This window comes from Chrysemys picta, chromosome 2, assembly GCF_011386835.1.
Source record: "Chrysemys picta bellii isolate R12L10 chromosome 2, ASM1138683v2, whole genome shotgun sequence".
NCBI classification, from domain to species: Eukaryota; Metazoa; Chordata; order Testudines; family Emydidae; genus Chrysemys; species Chrysemys picta.
Window position 1 is genome coordinate 206,978,890 of NC_088792.1, and position 16,010 is coordinate 206,994,899.

The window sequence follows — 16,010 nt, forward strand, 5'->3', positions numbered from 1 at the left end:
CACTAGCAGGACCAAGTACTGATTTTTGCCCGAGATCCCTAAGTGGCCCCCTCAAAGATCAAACTCGCAATCCTGGGTTTAGCAAGCCAATGCTCAAACCACTGAGCTATCCCTCCCCCCCCCTTCGCAGAATATTGCTAAGTAATCCTGTCTTCCTCTTGCAACCTCTTTTTAAATTTACCCTACAATAACTTTCCATCACCTTTATTATTGCAGTTGGTAAGGATGACATCACTGTATATTTCACTTTAACAACCACCATTTTCTCATACAATTAGTTAAAGACTGGTCTTTGGCATAGCTGTCCCATTAGTTGCTCAGTACCCCACTGATGCAGGCCCTGTAAGTACCTAGCTAGATCTTCTGTGACAATGTCCACTCTTTAATGATTATGCCTGCAATTTATCTGCCATTGTACTTGAGATTGTTGTTTCCCATCCACTAGTTGCTTCACAGTTCCATTACTTCTCAATGTTGGTGACTGTACACATATACACAATACATTGTTCTAATTTGACTTTTAGTTCCACTGTCCATCTTGCTTGAACATCCTTTCATTCCAACAGCATGTTTACCACTCTGTATAAAATTCTATCACTTGGATTTATGCCTCCTCTCAGCTGTGTGATGCCATATAGTGTTAATTGTATAGTATAAAGGGGCCATTAAATACAGCTGTTTGAGTTATCCCATCATAAAGTACTTTAGAAGCTTGTGTTTGTGGAAACTGTATCTAAGACATTAAAGTTGATGCCTGGTAACAACTCCAACTCCAGTTGATACTTGAGAGAAAACAGACTAGATGTGATCCCATCTCAGAACCCTGGATCTGATACCTTCCTGTCACCATGAACACTGGGGATGTTCTAATCTGAATTTTGTGGATTGGGTCTTTCTATAGTGGGCCCAAACCAAACCCTATTCTGGACAACCCCATCCTCAGGGACAGTTTGGATCCAGATCTAAATCTGGTCTGAATTCTACAATGTGGGCCCATTTCTAATGGAGACATGTACAGTAGTTTGGAGATAAATGTTGAAAGTGATACTTCTCTTTTTAAGGGTGGGGAGTAACGAATATTTCTGCTATTTTAAATTAAGCTTCTTATTCCAAGATTGAAGTAGAGATCAAAAAACACCACAACTGCATTACCCAATGCAGGCAGACTGGTCTAAGCTAAGAACAGTATGACTCAGTCTTGTTGGTCTTGGCTGTTAGGAACCTAATACCAGTTTTTCCCCATGTAAAGATGCATACAGTTATTTCAGTCAAATGAACTGATTTTAAAATAGAACCTCATTGCTAAAATCCCACAAGTTGAAACAAATGTTGGCAAGAATATTGCAGATATTTGATTTTCTCTAAATGGAAATAACCTATATATCTGCTTTTCTGAAAACTGCTGAAGGTTATTTTTAAATACAGTAAAACATATAGTGTTAATTATATCTTAAGTCCTCCTTTTTTGCATATTTCAGTGACTCCTAAAACATGCACATTGAAAGGATGCTGTGATATTCATGTTTGTTGTTCTAAGAATTCAGTATTCATGATTGCCAAGAATAGACCTAGAAAGTGGAAGAGGGCAATTGAATTTTCTCTAACATACAAAATAGCCATAATAACTGCTAGGAGAACCAAATTGCATGGGTTTGAAAATCTGCACTGAGGAGTCATTAAGTATTGTTCTTAGTTGTGTGATTTCATTTCATTAAGTATTTGCATACTAATAGAAAGCTAAAGTTACAAGTCTACTGTTGAGTGATGGCCAGCCACTCCCCTCCAGCCCTTGTGTTTACTTCCAGTCACCCACATTGCATTGGCAAAGCACAGGGAGAAGCTTAATGCTCTCAGCTGCAGTAAACCAAATCAAAATTGAGATGAATAATGAACTTAATTTGCCAAAAAGACAGTCTGTTTGATATTTCATCTAATAAGGTAAGTTAATAAACATTCTAGGCAACAGAAAGGAAAATATTCTTTTTTTATTGTTTAAAGCCTGAATAAAATCCATATTTTTATCCTCACATGCTGGAGTTTATTTCAGATTTCATCCAATGTGTGAATTAGAGATGAATAATCTAGCACTTGAATGCCACTATATACCTGTCTTTTGTTTATTTGGGGACCCAGAAATATACATAAGAAAAATCCAGCTTTTTACACAAAAAGAATACGAAAAGAAATTTACCAGTCACCGCAAGCTTGCTAATGATAAATTTAGTCTCTTTCAGAGCAAAGTAAATTTAGATAAAGATCAGAGCATGTAAATGGCACAGCAAATGCAATTGAAACCAGTGAAGGGATTGGCTATTGACTGTATGTGTTTTGCATGGTCTGTTTATGGTACAGTAAATCTAATAGCTGATGTTTGAGCAGAAAGAAAGAAACTATAGTCAATATTATTTTTCATACTTGTAAGGAACATTATATTTCTACGTGATTACTTAAAATGGAAGTGGTGTGTTTCATTAGCTGACCCAGTTCTGAGGCCTCTGTTAGGTGCTATTTTTCTTCCTTACATTTGTTTTCTGTTTCATCAGACTTTTTTGTTTAATTAAAGCACATTCTTCGTTATTAGTTCTGTAAAGAATGAAAAATCACTATGAAAGATCTCACTTTACATTTATTAAAGCCCACTTGCAAAATAAAATGCCTCTAGTCTCCATATTATTTTGTTTAATAGCTTGATAATAAAAATGAGATTTTAATTAAAGAGGGGACGTTCTTTGGATTTGGCTTTTATTTTCTACTGTTCTCTCTATATTTCTCTCTCTGTCCCTCCTTCTCCCCCTCTCTTCTGGAAATAAAAATATTCTGTGTGATGCAGGATGGTTTAATTTAGTTAGGCTGTAGTATCACTTCCCGGCTCTCCGAGCGCTGGTCAAGTGAAAAAATTCTCTAAGTTATTCCTAATGCTGGAAAAATTATACTGTTGAGGCAATTGGATATTACAATATGCTTAAACATTAAAGCAAAGTGAAGGTACTTTCTCAGGTATAGAGATCTTATTCCCCTGCATCTTCAAAGGCAGCAGCTACTATCTACACATACTTACATGCAGCATAGTATTTGACCTGGCAAGATACATGCTGGCCATCAAAAGTTGCAAGAGCTGAGCAAACCTCCCAGTCAGAAAAAATGATCTGAAAACTCACATAGCCACCTTTCCTCAACATTTCCCCAGTACCTTTGGATGCACAGCACTGTAATATGTGACACCGTATCTGAGAATGTAATAATAAGGCCCTTGGAAATATTATTGTTTGTTTTATTTTTGGTTATATATAGTCAATTTTATTTTTCGTTCTCTAAGGACTGAGTACTCAATATATTTTTTTCCCCAGAATCTGAAACATTTTTCTGTGACAGCAGATGATATCAGTCTACTAAGCCACAGAAGCTTTTTGCTTTAAGAGCCTAAGTAGAGGCAATAAGTAAAAAACAAAACCCAGCATTGATTTGAAATACTTTTAGTAAATTACTGTTTATATTAAAAAGATGTGCAAAAGTGGCAATACAAGAAATACATCTAATGTTGTTGAGTTTTAAAAATAAGGATCTGATACGTAGTAGGAGTTTTGTCTAGTAGGTAGGACAGAGGTTTGGAATTCAGCTGGACTCTTGAGTTCTATTTCCGCTCTGCCACAAACACATTTTTTAAGATTGTGCTTATATCGCTTCTACTGTAATTATCAGATTTGGATGCCTAAACTTAACATGTAAATCTATACTAGATCAGCTATAATGGGGACACTCTAAATGAGCTCTGAAAATTAGGTCACTTATTTTAGAGCTTAAGTACTGTGTTGATTTAGATACCTAACTTTATACGAAGTATGAAAATGTTGGCCTAAATGCCTTATGCCTCAATTTATCCATCAGCAAAGGGGGAATAATAATAATGCCTAGCATGTAAGGGGGTTGTGTGGTTTAATTTATTAATGTTTGTGAAGCACTTTGAGATCCTTTCATATAAGGTGTTATAGAGACATAGCTAATAATAAATTAAATGTCAACTACTTTATCAGCATTTTTCCCCTTGAAAATGCTCTGATTCATCACTGTGATACAATTTTACCCTGACAGGTTTCAGAGTGTTAGCCGTGTTAATCTGTATCAGCAAAAACAACGAGGAGTCCTTGTGGCACCTTAGAGATTAACAAATTTATTTGGGCATAAGGTTTCATGAGCTAAAACCCACTTCATCAGATGCATTGAGTGGAAAATACAGTAGGCAGGTATAAATACACAGCACATGAAAAGATGGGAGTTGCCTTACCAAGTGGAGGGTCAGTGATAACGAGCCAATTCAGTTAAGGTGGAAGTGGCCTATTCTCAACAGTTCATAGAATCATAGAATATCAGGGTTGGAAGGGACCTCAGGAGGTCATGTAGTCCAACCCCCTGCTCAAAGCAGGACCAATTCCTAACTTTGTCAAGCCTGACCTTAAAAACCTCTAAGGAAGGAGATTCCACCACCTCCCTAGGTAACCATTCCAGTGCTTCACCACCCTCCTAGTGAAAAAGTTTTTCCTAATATCCAACCTAAACCTCCCCCACTGCAACTTGAGACCATTACTCCTTGTTCTGTCATCAGGTACCACTCAGAACAGTCTAGATCCATCCTCTTTGGAACCCCCTTTCAGGTAGTTGAAAGCAGCTATCAAATCCCCCCTCATTCTTCTCTTCTGCAGACTAAACAATCCCAGTTCCCTCAGCCTCTCCTCATAAATCATGTGCTCCAGCCCCCAAATCATTTTTGTTGCCCTCCGCTGGACTCTTTCCAATTTTTCCACATCCTTCTTGTAGTGTGGGGTCCAAAACTGGACACAGTACTCCAGATGAGGCCTCACCAATGTCGAATAGAGGGGAACGATCATGTCCCTCGATCTGCTGGCAATGCCCCTACTTATACAGCCCAGAATGCCGTTAGCCTTCTTGGCAACAAGGGCACACTGTTGACTCATATCCAGCTTCTCGTCCACTGTAACCCTAGGTCCTTTTCTGCAGAACTGCTTCCTAGCCATTCGGTCCCTAGTCTGTAACAGTGCATGGGATTCTTCCGTCCTAAGTGCAGGACTCTGCATTTGTCCTTGTTGAACCTCATCAGGTTTCTTTTGGCCTAATCCTCTAATTTGTCTAGGTCCCTCTGTATCCTGTCCCTACCCTCCAGCGTATCTACCACTCCTCCCAGTTTAGTGTCATCTGCAAACTTGCTGAGAGTGCAGTCCATGCCATCCTCCAGATCATTAATGAAGATATTGAACAAAACCGGCCCCAGGACTGACCCCTGGGGCACTCCACTTGAAACTGGCTGTCAACTAGACATGGAGCCGTTGATCACTACCCGTTGAGCCCAACGATCTAGCCAGCTTTCTATCCACCTTATAGTCCATTCATCCAGCCCATACGTCTTTAACTTGCTGGCAAGAATACTGTGGGAGACTGTATCAAAAGCTTTGCTAAAGTCAAGGAATAACTCATCCACTGCTTTCCCCTCATCCACGGACCCAGTTATCTCCTCATAGAAGGCAATTAGGTTAGTCAGGCATGACTTGTCCTTGGTGAATCCATGCTGACTGTTCCTGATCACTTTCCTCTCCTCTAAGTGCTTCAGAATTGATTCCTTGAGGACCTGCTCCATGATTTTTCCAGGGACTGAGGTGAGGCTGACTGGCCTGTAGTTCCCCGGATCCTCCTTCTTCCCTTTTTTAAAGATGGGCACTACATTAGCCTTTTTCCAGTCATCCGGGACCTCCCCCAATCGCCATGAGTTTTCAAAGATAAGTTGACAAGAAGGGGTGAATACCAAGGGAGGGGAAATGACTTTTGTAGTGCTAATGAGGCCAATGCAGTCAAGGTGGCCCATTTCAAACAGTTGACAAGAAGGTGTGAGTATCAGCAGAGGGAAATTACTTTTTGTAGTGACCCATCCACTCCCAGGCTTTATTCAGGCCTAATTTGATAGTGTCCAGTTTGTAAATTAATTCCAGTTCTGCAGTTTCTCGTTGGAGTCTGTTTTTGAAGTTTCGTTGTTGAAGAATTGCCACTCTTAAGTCTGTTCTTGAGTGTCCAGGGAGATTGAAGTGTTCTCCTACTGGTTTTTGAATGTTATAATTCTTGACGTCTGATCTGTGTCCATTTATCCTTTTGCGTAGAAACTGTCCGGTTTGGCCAATGTACATGGCAGAGCGGCATTGCTGGCACATGATGGCATATATCATATTGGTAGATGTGCAGGTGAACAAGCCCCTGATGGTGTGGCTGATGTGGTTAGGTCCTATGATGATGTCCCTTGAATAGATATGCTGACAGAGTTGGCAATGGGGTTTGTTGCAGGGATTGGTTCCTGGGTTACTGTTTTTGTTGTATGGTATGTAGTTGCTGGTGAGTATTTGCTTCAGGTTGGGGGGCTGTCTGTAAGTGAGGACTGGCCTGTCCCTCCCAAGGTCTGTGAGAATGCGGGATCGTCCTTCAGGATAGGTTGTAGATCCTTGATGATGTGCTGGAGAGGTTTTAGTTGGGGGCTGTAGGTGACGGCTAGTGGCGTTCTATTACTTTCTTTGTCGGGCATGTCCTGTAGTAGGTGACTTCTGTGTACCCTTCTGGCTCTGTCAGTCTGTTTCTTCACTTCAGCAGGTGGGTATTGTAGTTTTAAGAACGCTTGATAGAGATCCTATAGGTGTTTGTCTCCGGGATTGGAGCAAATGCAGTTGTATCTTTGTGTCACTACAAAAAGTAATTTCCCTCTGCTGATACTCACACCTTCTTGTCAATTGTTTGAAATGGGCCACTCCATGCATCTGATGAAGTGGGTTTTAGCCCACGAAAGCTTATGCCCAAATAAATTCGTTAGTCTCTAAGGTGCAACAAGGACTCCTCCTTAGTTTTCCCGTGGTGTAACATGATTAAAATCGATAGTTACTCCATCATAAAACTGGAGTAAGTAGTGAATCAGGTCCTGCATAATATAATAATATAATATTTTCTGAGAAAGTTGATACCTGCAAAGCAAAAATGAAAATTGGCTTAAACGGATTTCTGCAAGCAAGCTAAGCAAACTATATGAGCATTCAGCGGAGGGAGAGGGGGGAAGTTGTAACTAGTACCACCCCTTTTAATGAATGGTTATTTTTGTGAAATTGTCTTTGTACTTCCTTGTTCACTGAAGCTTTAACAGTATGTATCATATCCTGACTTCCCAAATGCCATGAATTGAAAATTAAACTTCTCTTTGTGGTACTGCATTCTGAGTTATCACATAACTCTGTATTTAGCTCAGTTTTTCCATTACCATATTATCCGGGGTGCTGTAACAATTTGTATAGTGGGGATGATGAGAGCCATTGAACCAAACTGCAAACCCTGTATCTGAGGGAAACAACTTCAAGCCAGGGGGTGCGGCAGCACCCTCAGCACCCCTAGTTCCAGCACCTATGTATATTGTCATTTTCTTTGTCAACTATGGATTTCCCCTACCAGCCTCAGTGTAGTAATGGTACTTGAAATTTTTTACCTTCTTATTTTTGCACCAGCAAGTTCCCCCATTCTGGAATTGTTCAGACAGCAGCAACCAGTTCTCTTTTTGGTGCCCTTGGACTTCTGAATTCTCAGTCTGTACCTTCACATCTCATAGCTCAGCAACAGCAAAGTGGATGTTAACAAGATTGTTTGTTGTTTTTCACTAAATAAGCCTGTGTCACTGAGCTAGGAGAGCCTAGACTTCTGAATGATGATCTGATGCATTGTGTTCACGTGCACACACATACAGCTAACTTTTCAAAGCTGGACAGGACCCCCATTTGTGCATGGAATTACACATTTGCATGTGTAAGTATAAGCTTATGTGGCAAACCCATTGCAACCAGCTTCGGAAACTTGTTCAATAGTATCTAAACCACTGGGATAATCTTTGTGACAAAAGGCACTGTATGCACTAAGACATCGAATTTCTTAAGTTGTGTTAGAGTTATGGTTCCCACAACAATTATGTCTCATCTATATTACAGCTAAATACTAAAACATTACATCCAACTATACATACAGTATTGCAAAAACTACAGGCGCACAACTTGGCTGAGATATGGGTAATGTGTATTAACTTTGAATTCCCGGACTTTTGACCAATTAAAAGTCTCAGTCTTAATGTTGCATTAACATAGGTTTTTAATTTAATGCAGTATAATTTGTTTTTAATTAATTTAGTATAACAAGGTGAGCATAGATACTAAAATCAAACATAATGAATGGAAATTAAACAGAAGAGATTTATGAAGTAAATGTTCCCTCAGAACATTCAGATGTACTGTACATAATACGACTTTAAATAATCTTTATCCTAAGGGTGACTAGAAATCTATTTTCCTGAGCTTTTCTTATATGTTGTAAAGTTCTTGTGAGGTGTCCCAACTTTTCATTCACGATGTCAACAAGCCCTGATTTTACTAATCTTGTGTCAACTTCTTTTGAACAATTTGGAAACTCAACTCTTTACTCCCAACACAGGAGGTAGGGGGATGGGGTGATTTTGCATGCTCTTAGGTGTATTTGAGAAATGCTGAGGGTACGGACCTCATGCATTTTATTTTATTTACCCTAGAAACGGTGCAAGAAGCTAAGGTGAAAAGGAGATTTGTGTGTGTGTCATAAGTGTACTGGTGAAAAAGTGTAAAATACTCCCTATTTCTATAGGCTGTGCATCCAAAGTCAAAGCCAATATCAAAAGATACGTACATATACAAATATACACACACACGAAGTGGGCATGAACTGGAGCTCCAAATCTGGAGTTAGGTGTATCATCTTCAGGGCATCAGCTCTAAATCAGTCCCTGGGGTGTTAATATGAAACCAAAGCTGGATTTGGGCCTAATTTACGGTTCTTGTTTGGTTTCTTAACTCCTGATCTCCAGGTGGCCCACCTTCCCTTTATCTGGTACTTCCTGCTGAAAGTACCTTCCTCTCAAGTCCCCCACCAGTTACTCAGAAGGAGAGGGGTGGAAGAGAAATTTGTTTAAATGCGTGGTTTTTTTTTTTTTCATATGGCAATGTAAATGTACGTGGGATTGTTTAATAGGTGAACTAGGCGCAACCCAAAATATGTCTCTTCTCTGAAGAGCTTAAATTCCTGAGACATTAATAGGTACAATAGAGTGCAACACAATACAAAACAAACTCAGTGTGCTGTGTGGACATTTGAACTGTAAAGCTTCACAGAACTAGAGTTTTCAGGGCAGTAACTGGGAATTATTTCAAGAATATAGATGATTGTAAAAGAAGGCATGAAGAAAGAAGTGTGCAAAGGAGTAAGGATCAGTCAGGAGAGATGCTTGAGTGGTAAAAAGAAATTATGGCAGAGACAGAGGCCAGAGTAGACTTATGGGGTGAAATCCTGACTCCATTGAAATCAGTAGCAAAGCTCCCATTGACTTCAGTAGGGCCAGGATTTGCACCCATGGAGTACTTTGGAAGAGAAACAGAAGCTTAATACAGAAGAGGAGAAGGAGCCAGTGCAGAAAATCCAGTAAGGCGTTGACACGATAATAGTACCAAAGAAGGATGATGAACTGGAGGAAGAAGAGATGAGAAAGGAGGAAGTCAAAAGGAAAAAAGCTGCAATAGTCAGCATAAAGTTACCGAAGAATGAAATATTGTCATGGCAGTAGGGAGGGAAGAAGGAATGAATTTTGGAAATATTGTGAAAAAAGGATTCAGGATTTGATGAGGTCCTGGATGTGACAGGAAAAGAAATAAAGGAACCAAAAACTGCACCAGGATGGTTTACAACTAGCTTGGGTGGCTAATTATAATCATTTGGGGTCTGTGGAATACTTTTTTCATCATCTGGTGCAGTGTTTTGTTGAGTTATGTTTTATAGCAACATTGCCAGAGTTTGTAGGCCATAAAGCTTCACCTGCACTGGCTGCAGTTACATTTGAAAGGGCTTATCTGCCTTCAGGACTTGTCATGTTCCTGGTTGTGGGGAGTCAGCAACTGAACGTTAATTTAAATGTAACAAACAACTAAGTAAATGTTTGACTTTTCATTATGACAGGTTAAACAAACTGCTGCACGAGTGCTCTAAGAGGAGACAGTATATAAGAAGCAATGTACACTCATTAAGCTGCATTGAAAGTTGTGTGTTGTGGGATCACATTTAACAATTTATATAGCACCAATTTAGGGGGACGCTACTATTCAAATGTTGTAGGTTAATTTTTGACCCCTAAAATTTGACAGTGTCCATTTAGTATAACATACAATGGTCACTGTGTGAGCCATATAAATTGCCTTTATATGTTGATCGCAGTAAAGGGAAGGAGAAAAGAATAGGTGGGAAAACTAAAGATTACAGGTACTTTATTTCTTTAAAATGTTGCCTACTTGCTTTTATGATTTTGGAGCATCTACTCAAATTATGCCAATCTGGAAATATTGGGGTGCTGCAATCAAAGAACTGACTGCAGGACCACTTCTTCAGTTACCCTATTCCACCTCACATCTGCTCTCATTTCTACTCTTATTCAGACAGGCATGTGTTTTCTCAACTTCACATCCCAAGATGATGGCCTGTAACCCCAGGCCAATAGGAATGGGAGGCAAGGCCTGGACAAGGCAGCTGTCCTCATGGAATTTCCAAAATTGTCTGAAAACACATTCTCATTGTGATGATTTTCTATAAACAAGGAGCAAATGTAATGTTTGGATAAATTTTATTTTAGATTAAAGGAAATAACAAGGAGAAAGAACAAATATAAAGTCACCATAAGAGAGAGAGGGGTGGATAAGTGTGATTTTGAACACACGGCCATTTTGAACTTCTGAAACTCAGAGGGAGCATCCCTGCAGGCAGACTATTGGGTTCACTTTACTATAAAAGATGCAGTACATAGAAAACAGCCAAAGGGTACGTCTACACTTACCTCCGGGTCCGGCGGCAGGCAATCAATGTTCTGGGATCGATCCCGGAAGTGCTCGCTGTCGACGCCGGTACTCCAGCTCGGCGAGAGGAGTACACGGCATCGACGGGGGAGCCTGCCTGCCGCATCTGGACCCGCGGTAAGTTCGGACTAAGGTACTTCGAATTCAGCTACGTTAATAATTTGCGTACCTTAGTCCGAAGTGGGGGGTTAGTGTGGACCAGGCCTTAGAGTCACACAACTATATATGCTGCTTCATTACATTTAACATGCATCTAAACTGGAAATGGAAAGTGAGGCCTTCTGGCGTGGAATATATCCTGAACCAAAACCCTAGGGTTGGGTTCAGATCAGAACACACACACACCCCGTTTGAAGAGATTCTGATTCAAGAATCTAGATTTGTCCCCTCTGTACCATGCAAAGGGCTGACCCTTTTCTTCCCTGCAAATATGTTAACTGTACTGGAGCCACTGGGCTTTACTTAGAAACCCAAGATCAGAGTCATATATCCTTTCAATGAAAGCTCAGCTGCAATTTACTGTTTTTAATCTTACTGTTGCTACAGAAGAAGGTATATTGAATATGTAAATTGTGTTTATTACTCTAGGTTCCCCAAGATGAATGGAGCGGGTACGCTCCGCGAGGCAAAGATGACGAGATTCCATGCCGGCGGATGCGCAGTGGCAGTTATATTAAAGCCATGGGGGACGATGATAGCGGGGACTCAGACACCAGCCCGAAGCCATCGCCAAAGATTGCAGCACGAAGGGAGAGCTATCTCAAGGCCACCCAGCCCTCACTTACGGAACTCACCACCCTCAAGTAAGACATTGTCAGAATGAACTACTGAGCCTCAGAGAAACACATTTCTGTTCCTCTCTCCTTTCTCCACTTTCTGGACCCCAAGTAAGGAAAGCACTTAAGCATGTGTTAAAGTCCCAATTAAGTCCTCATAAATGATTTCCTGAATGGGGTGAACTTTAACACATGCTTAAGTGATTTCCTGAACTGGGGTGCTAATGTTTAGGATTCAAACCAACAAAGCACCTAAAATCATTGATTTCCATGAGACTGCTCACATGCTCAAAATTACATATATTCTTTAAACACCTTGTTGAATTAGAACCTTACGTGCCATATTCCACAAGCCTTACTGTGTATGTACTTCTGCAAGTGTGAGTAAAATTTAACATGAGCGAGGCATGTGAAATTAGACCTAAATCAGTCTTTGTAAATCCTCAAAGAGGGTTTTGACAGTAAGCCCTGAAGAAAGAACAGGAGTACTTGTGGCACCTTAGAGACTAACAAATTTATTAGAGCATAAGCTTTCGTGGACTACAGCCCACTTCTTTGGATGCCCTGAAGAGTGAGCATTGTAAAATAGAGAAGTCCATATCTTCAACCCACCCATCCAAAAGTACATTATTATTTAATTGAGAACTATGACCAAAAAATTAAGTCTGAGAATTGCTTTAAAGAGACTTTGATAAAAAAAAATTACAAAGTGACACAGAGAATCTAAAATCATCATTGTTTAATATTTGTAGCTCTTTTCACAAAAGCTAAAGTTCCTAAGGAGTTTCAGATAATGGAGAAGCGAAGTGTCAATATACTGGAGGAGGTAGTAGCCTGTGGATAGAGCTTTGCTAGATGAAACAACTTTGGAGATATGTTAACTTGCTTGGAATGGGTTTTATGAATTAAAAGTAGCACTCAAAATAGATTGTGTTTTTAAGACCAAAGAAAACATTCAGTGTATAATTTAAAAAACCCAAACAGTATAACATATATTTAATCTACATTTGTGCTGGGTCAGAACACAAAACAACAATGAAAGAACAAGAGCCCATTGCTTCTGCCACTGAAATCAGTGGCAAAACTTCAACTGATTTACATCAAAGCAGGATTTGACCCAAACTAACTGAAAATCAAATAGTTGTATCTAACTAGAGCTAGCTAATGTTTCGAACATTCATTCTGAAGATTCTTTGTGAAAATGTCATAACATTTTGTATCAGCTGGGACCCAAAGTAAAAATCCTTAATAACTCAAATTAATTATTTGAAAAATGTTGTTGTTGTGGAAATTGAGGGAACATGTTACTGATTACTATGCAATGTACTACGAAAGAGGGGGAAATGAACAGTACCCAAGCAACAACTCAGACAGGAGAGTGAGACAAAACATCTAATAACGAGACTGAAAACATGTGTACACTTCATAATTTTGGGAGGCATTGAGATACCTAGGTGGCAATCACTTATCAGAAGATGATTGACCAGATTATATTAAATTAGGTTAGATTAAGTTAAATGTGTCCGGTTGAAGGGAGTAACTGCAAACAGGTAGCAGCAGCCAGGAAACTCTAGTGTAACTTTTCCCTAGATTTATATTAGGTGAAAAGTTTCTAAATGAATTATTATTTCCAGGGAAGCAAGAATATCTGCCAGATGCTAATTCAGAATGTACGGCTCCCAACATTGCTAATAGCAGTGGAGCAGAACTGTTGTTAGCAATACTGGGAAATCATGAAATGTTTTCCGAGTGTTGGCAGGGCAATTCAGCAGCATCCAAGATCAGTGTCTGTTATTCCCTGGCCTCTGGCTTCTTCTTTCCTGGAACTCTAGATACTGTTCACATTTTCTCTGTGGCCTTGTGTTCAGGTTTCAGAAGCCTTAGTTTGCAGAATTTGTTACTGAACATCTTTTTCCCTTGTGGCAGCAAAGCCATGTTCTGGCCTGGGGCTCCATGGCCTAATCTAAATGGATTCCAGTTACTCTCTTGCTTCTTTATTTTATTGGGCTCAGTATTACAAAATGCTGAGCACTCTGGCCCTGATCCAGTAAAGCACTTAAGCACCATGCTTAATAAGCATACGAATAGTCCCACTGAAGTCAACATGCCACCAAAATGATATAAATGAAAGAAAAGTTGGGAGCAAAAAGAGAACAAACTACATATTAGAAAAAACAGAAATCTATTACTCCTCTCCCCATCTCCCCCCATCCCCCAGTAAATGGATGGCAAAGCTACAAATAGAACCCAGTTTGTTAACTGTCACATTTGTTCTGTGGGTTCATCTGCGAGGCCATGAATCAATTAAGCATAGATTTCGCTGGTGTTTTTGGCTCGCTAGCAACACCAAGATTGATCAACTTCTGTCTGTCTGTCTGTATCTCATCAGAGTATTAGAGTGCCATTGTGATATTGTCCAGGTAACTACGTTTTTAATTGAATTCACTGAGCACTAGATTGTACCTAGCTGCCATACACCAATGCAGAGGAGTAGGGGTGAAGAAGTACGGATCTTGAGTCCAAGCCCTGTTGAGAGAATGGTTGCTGCTCCCACCCATAAAGTGACTAGGACCAGGGAAAAAGGGGGCAGGGAGCAGGCAGGCTCTTCTCGTATATGCCAGCCCACACAGCTGGACAGACTGGGGAAAGTAACCTGCACCCTCTTCACGGCCACAGTAAATTACCCTCCTTTTGGGATAAGAAGAGTGTCCTGTGAGGAATTTTGACACTCACAGTCACAAATCCACCCTGGTTATATCCGGTGCCACTCCTGTGGTTAGCCAGGAATAAGTCTACTTTTATGTCATGGAGGTCATGGAAGTCACGGAATCCATGAGGTCCAGAGACCTCCATGACATTCTCTGCTTCAGCCCCAGGGGCTGCAGGACTCTGGAACTGACAGCCAGTGGGGCCCTGGCATGGTTCCAGCGACAGGCGACAGCAACAACAAGTGATAGGGGGCCCCTGCAAAGTTCCAGCGATGGGCAACAGCCTCACGCGATGGGAGTGGGACGCCTCAGGTGAGCAGCTGGGGTGTCCCAATTTCTCTTTGGGAAATTTGATCACTCTGCAGCTCCCAGCCACTGTGGGTGGAGAGGAAACCCCACAGCTCCCAGCCACCACGGTGATGGGGGAAACCATGGAGCTGCAGCAGCAAAAGTCCCAAACAGGTCATGGCTTCCGTGAATTTTTGTTTATTGCCCATGACTTGTCCATGACTTTTACTAAGAAAACCATGACAAAATCTTAGCCTTAGTTATGAACATTTACAACCAAAGTCTCTGTAATCTCTACATGCAGTTTATGCCCTATCTCTTACGCAGGGCTTCATTGGACTTCAATACCACCAACCCCAAGTGTGCAAGAAAAACTCTCATGATGGGCTTTAATACATGTTGGAATTTTTACACTTTGGCTTTGGAGATGTTAAAAATAATAAAATTTAGGTTCATTTTAGTTGCCTTCTGGTGTTGCAGCTTTTAGGGTTCACATTTTCAAACCCTTTTCTCTCCAGCCAAGAGAGCTAGAAACCTACTTTTTAAAAATGAAAGCTGAGATCAATCAGGATCTAGGGCTCAGAGAAATACTCCAAATGTCTTGAGAGTCACAGGAAAATTGCTAGCACTGGTACATGTATAGTAAAGTGATTCTAGATTGGTGAATTGACGTAAATCTGTAAAAGAAATGCTGTTCCATAAAAGAGAATGGTGTACTTGCCTGAGATTTAAGCTAACAATTGTTTCTCCCTGTTCTCTGCAGAACCTCACAGCTGTAATAGTGAATCATAACTCACTGAACAAAAAAAATAACCTAAAATTAGTATGAGATGCCTAGGGCTACAGCTTTTAATTTTTTTTAACTTATGTCTCCTCTGTTGTCTGTGATTAGTGACAAAAGTATCCTTCTGAATTTCCCTCATTAATTTCCCCTCTCCTCCTCTTGTCTCGGACACCTCATCTGAGATAGTGGTCATTGGTCATTACTAACAAAGGTTAGTAAAAATGAATGGAATTAATTAAAAAATAAAAACACAAGTTCTCTGCACCACTTAAAAAGGGTTTTAGTGAAATCTAAGGTGTGAAGCAGCAGAAATGTATGTGGTAGCCAGAGATTTAAAAAATAGGGAGGGCAGGAGCTTTGTTTTCATTATGGCCTCAGTTTAGAAAAGTACTTAAACCTGTGCTTAACTTAAAGTAAGTTCTCCTTAAGTCCTTTTCTATTCAGGAAAGCATTTAAGCACATGCTTAATTTTAAGCACCTTTAAGTCCCATTGATGTCATAAACTTATAGG

At 40.2% G+C, this 16,010-nt stretch overlaps 1 protein-coding gene across 5 annotated transcripts in view; it reads left to right on the plus strand.

Moving 5' to 3' along the window:
- DLGAP1 (DLG associated protein 1) overlaps positions 1-16,010 on the plus strand; it is a 633,130-nt gene that overhangs the window by 421,610 nt on the left and 195,510 nt on the right. For 4 of the 5 annotated variants that reach the window (XM_065585317.1, XM_005303131.5, XM_005303132.5 and 1 more), the window contains one exon: positions 11,532-11,746. In XM_065585317.1, coding sequence (XP_065441389.1) covers positions 11,532-11,746 — 215 coding nt within the window. Of the gene's footprint in view, positions 1-1,823; positions 1,939-11,531; positions 11,747-16,010 lie in introns of those variants that run through there. The other variant, XM_005303135.4, reaches the window with a different exon arrangement.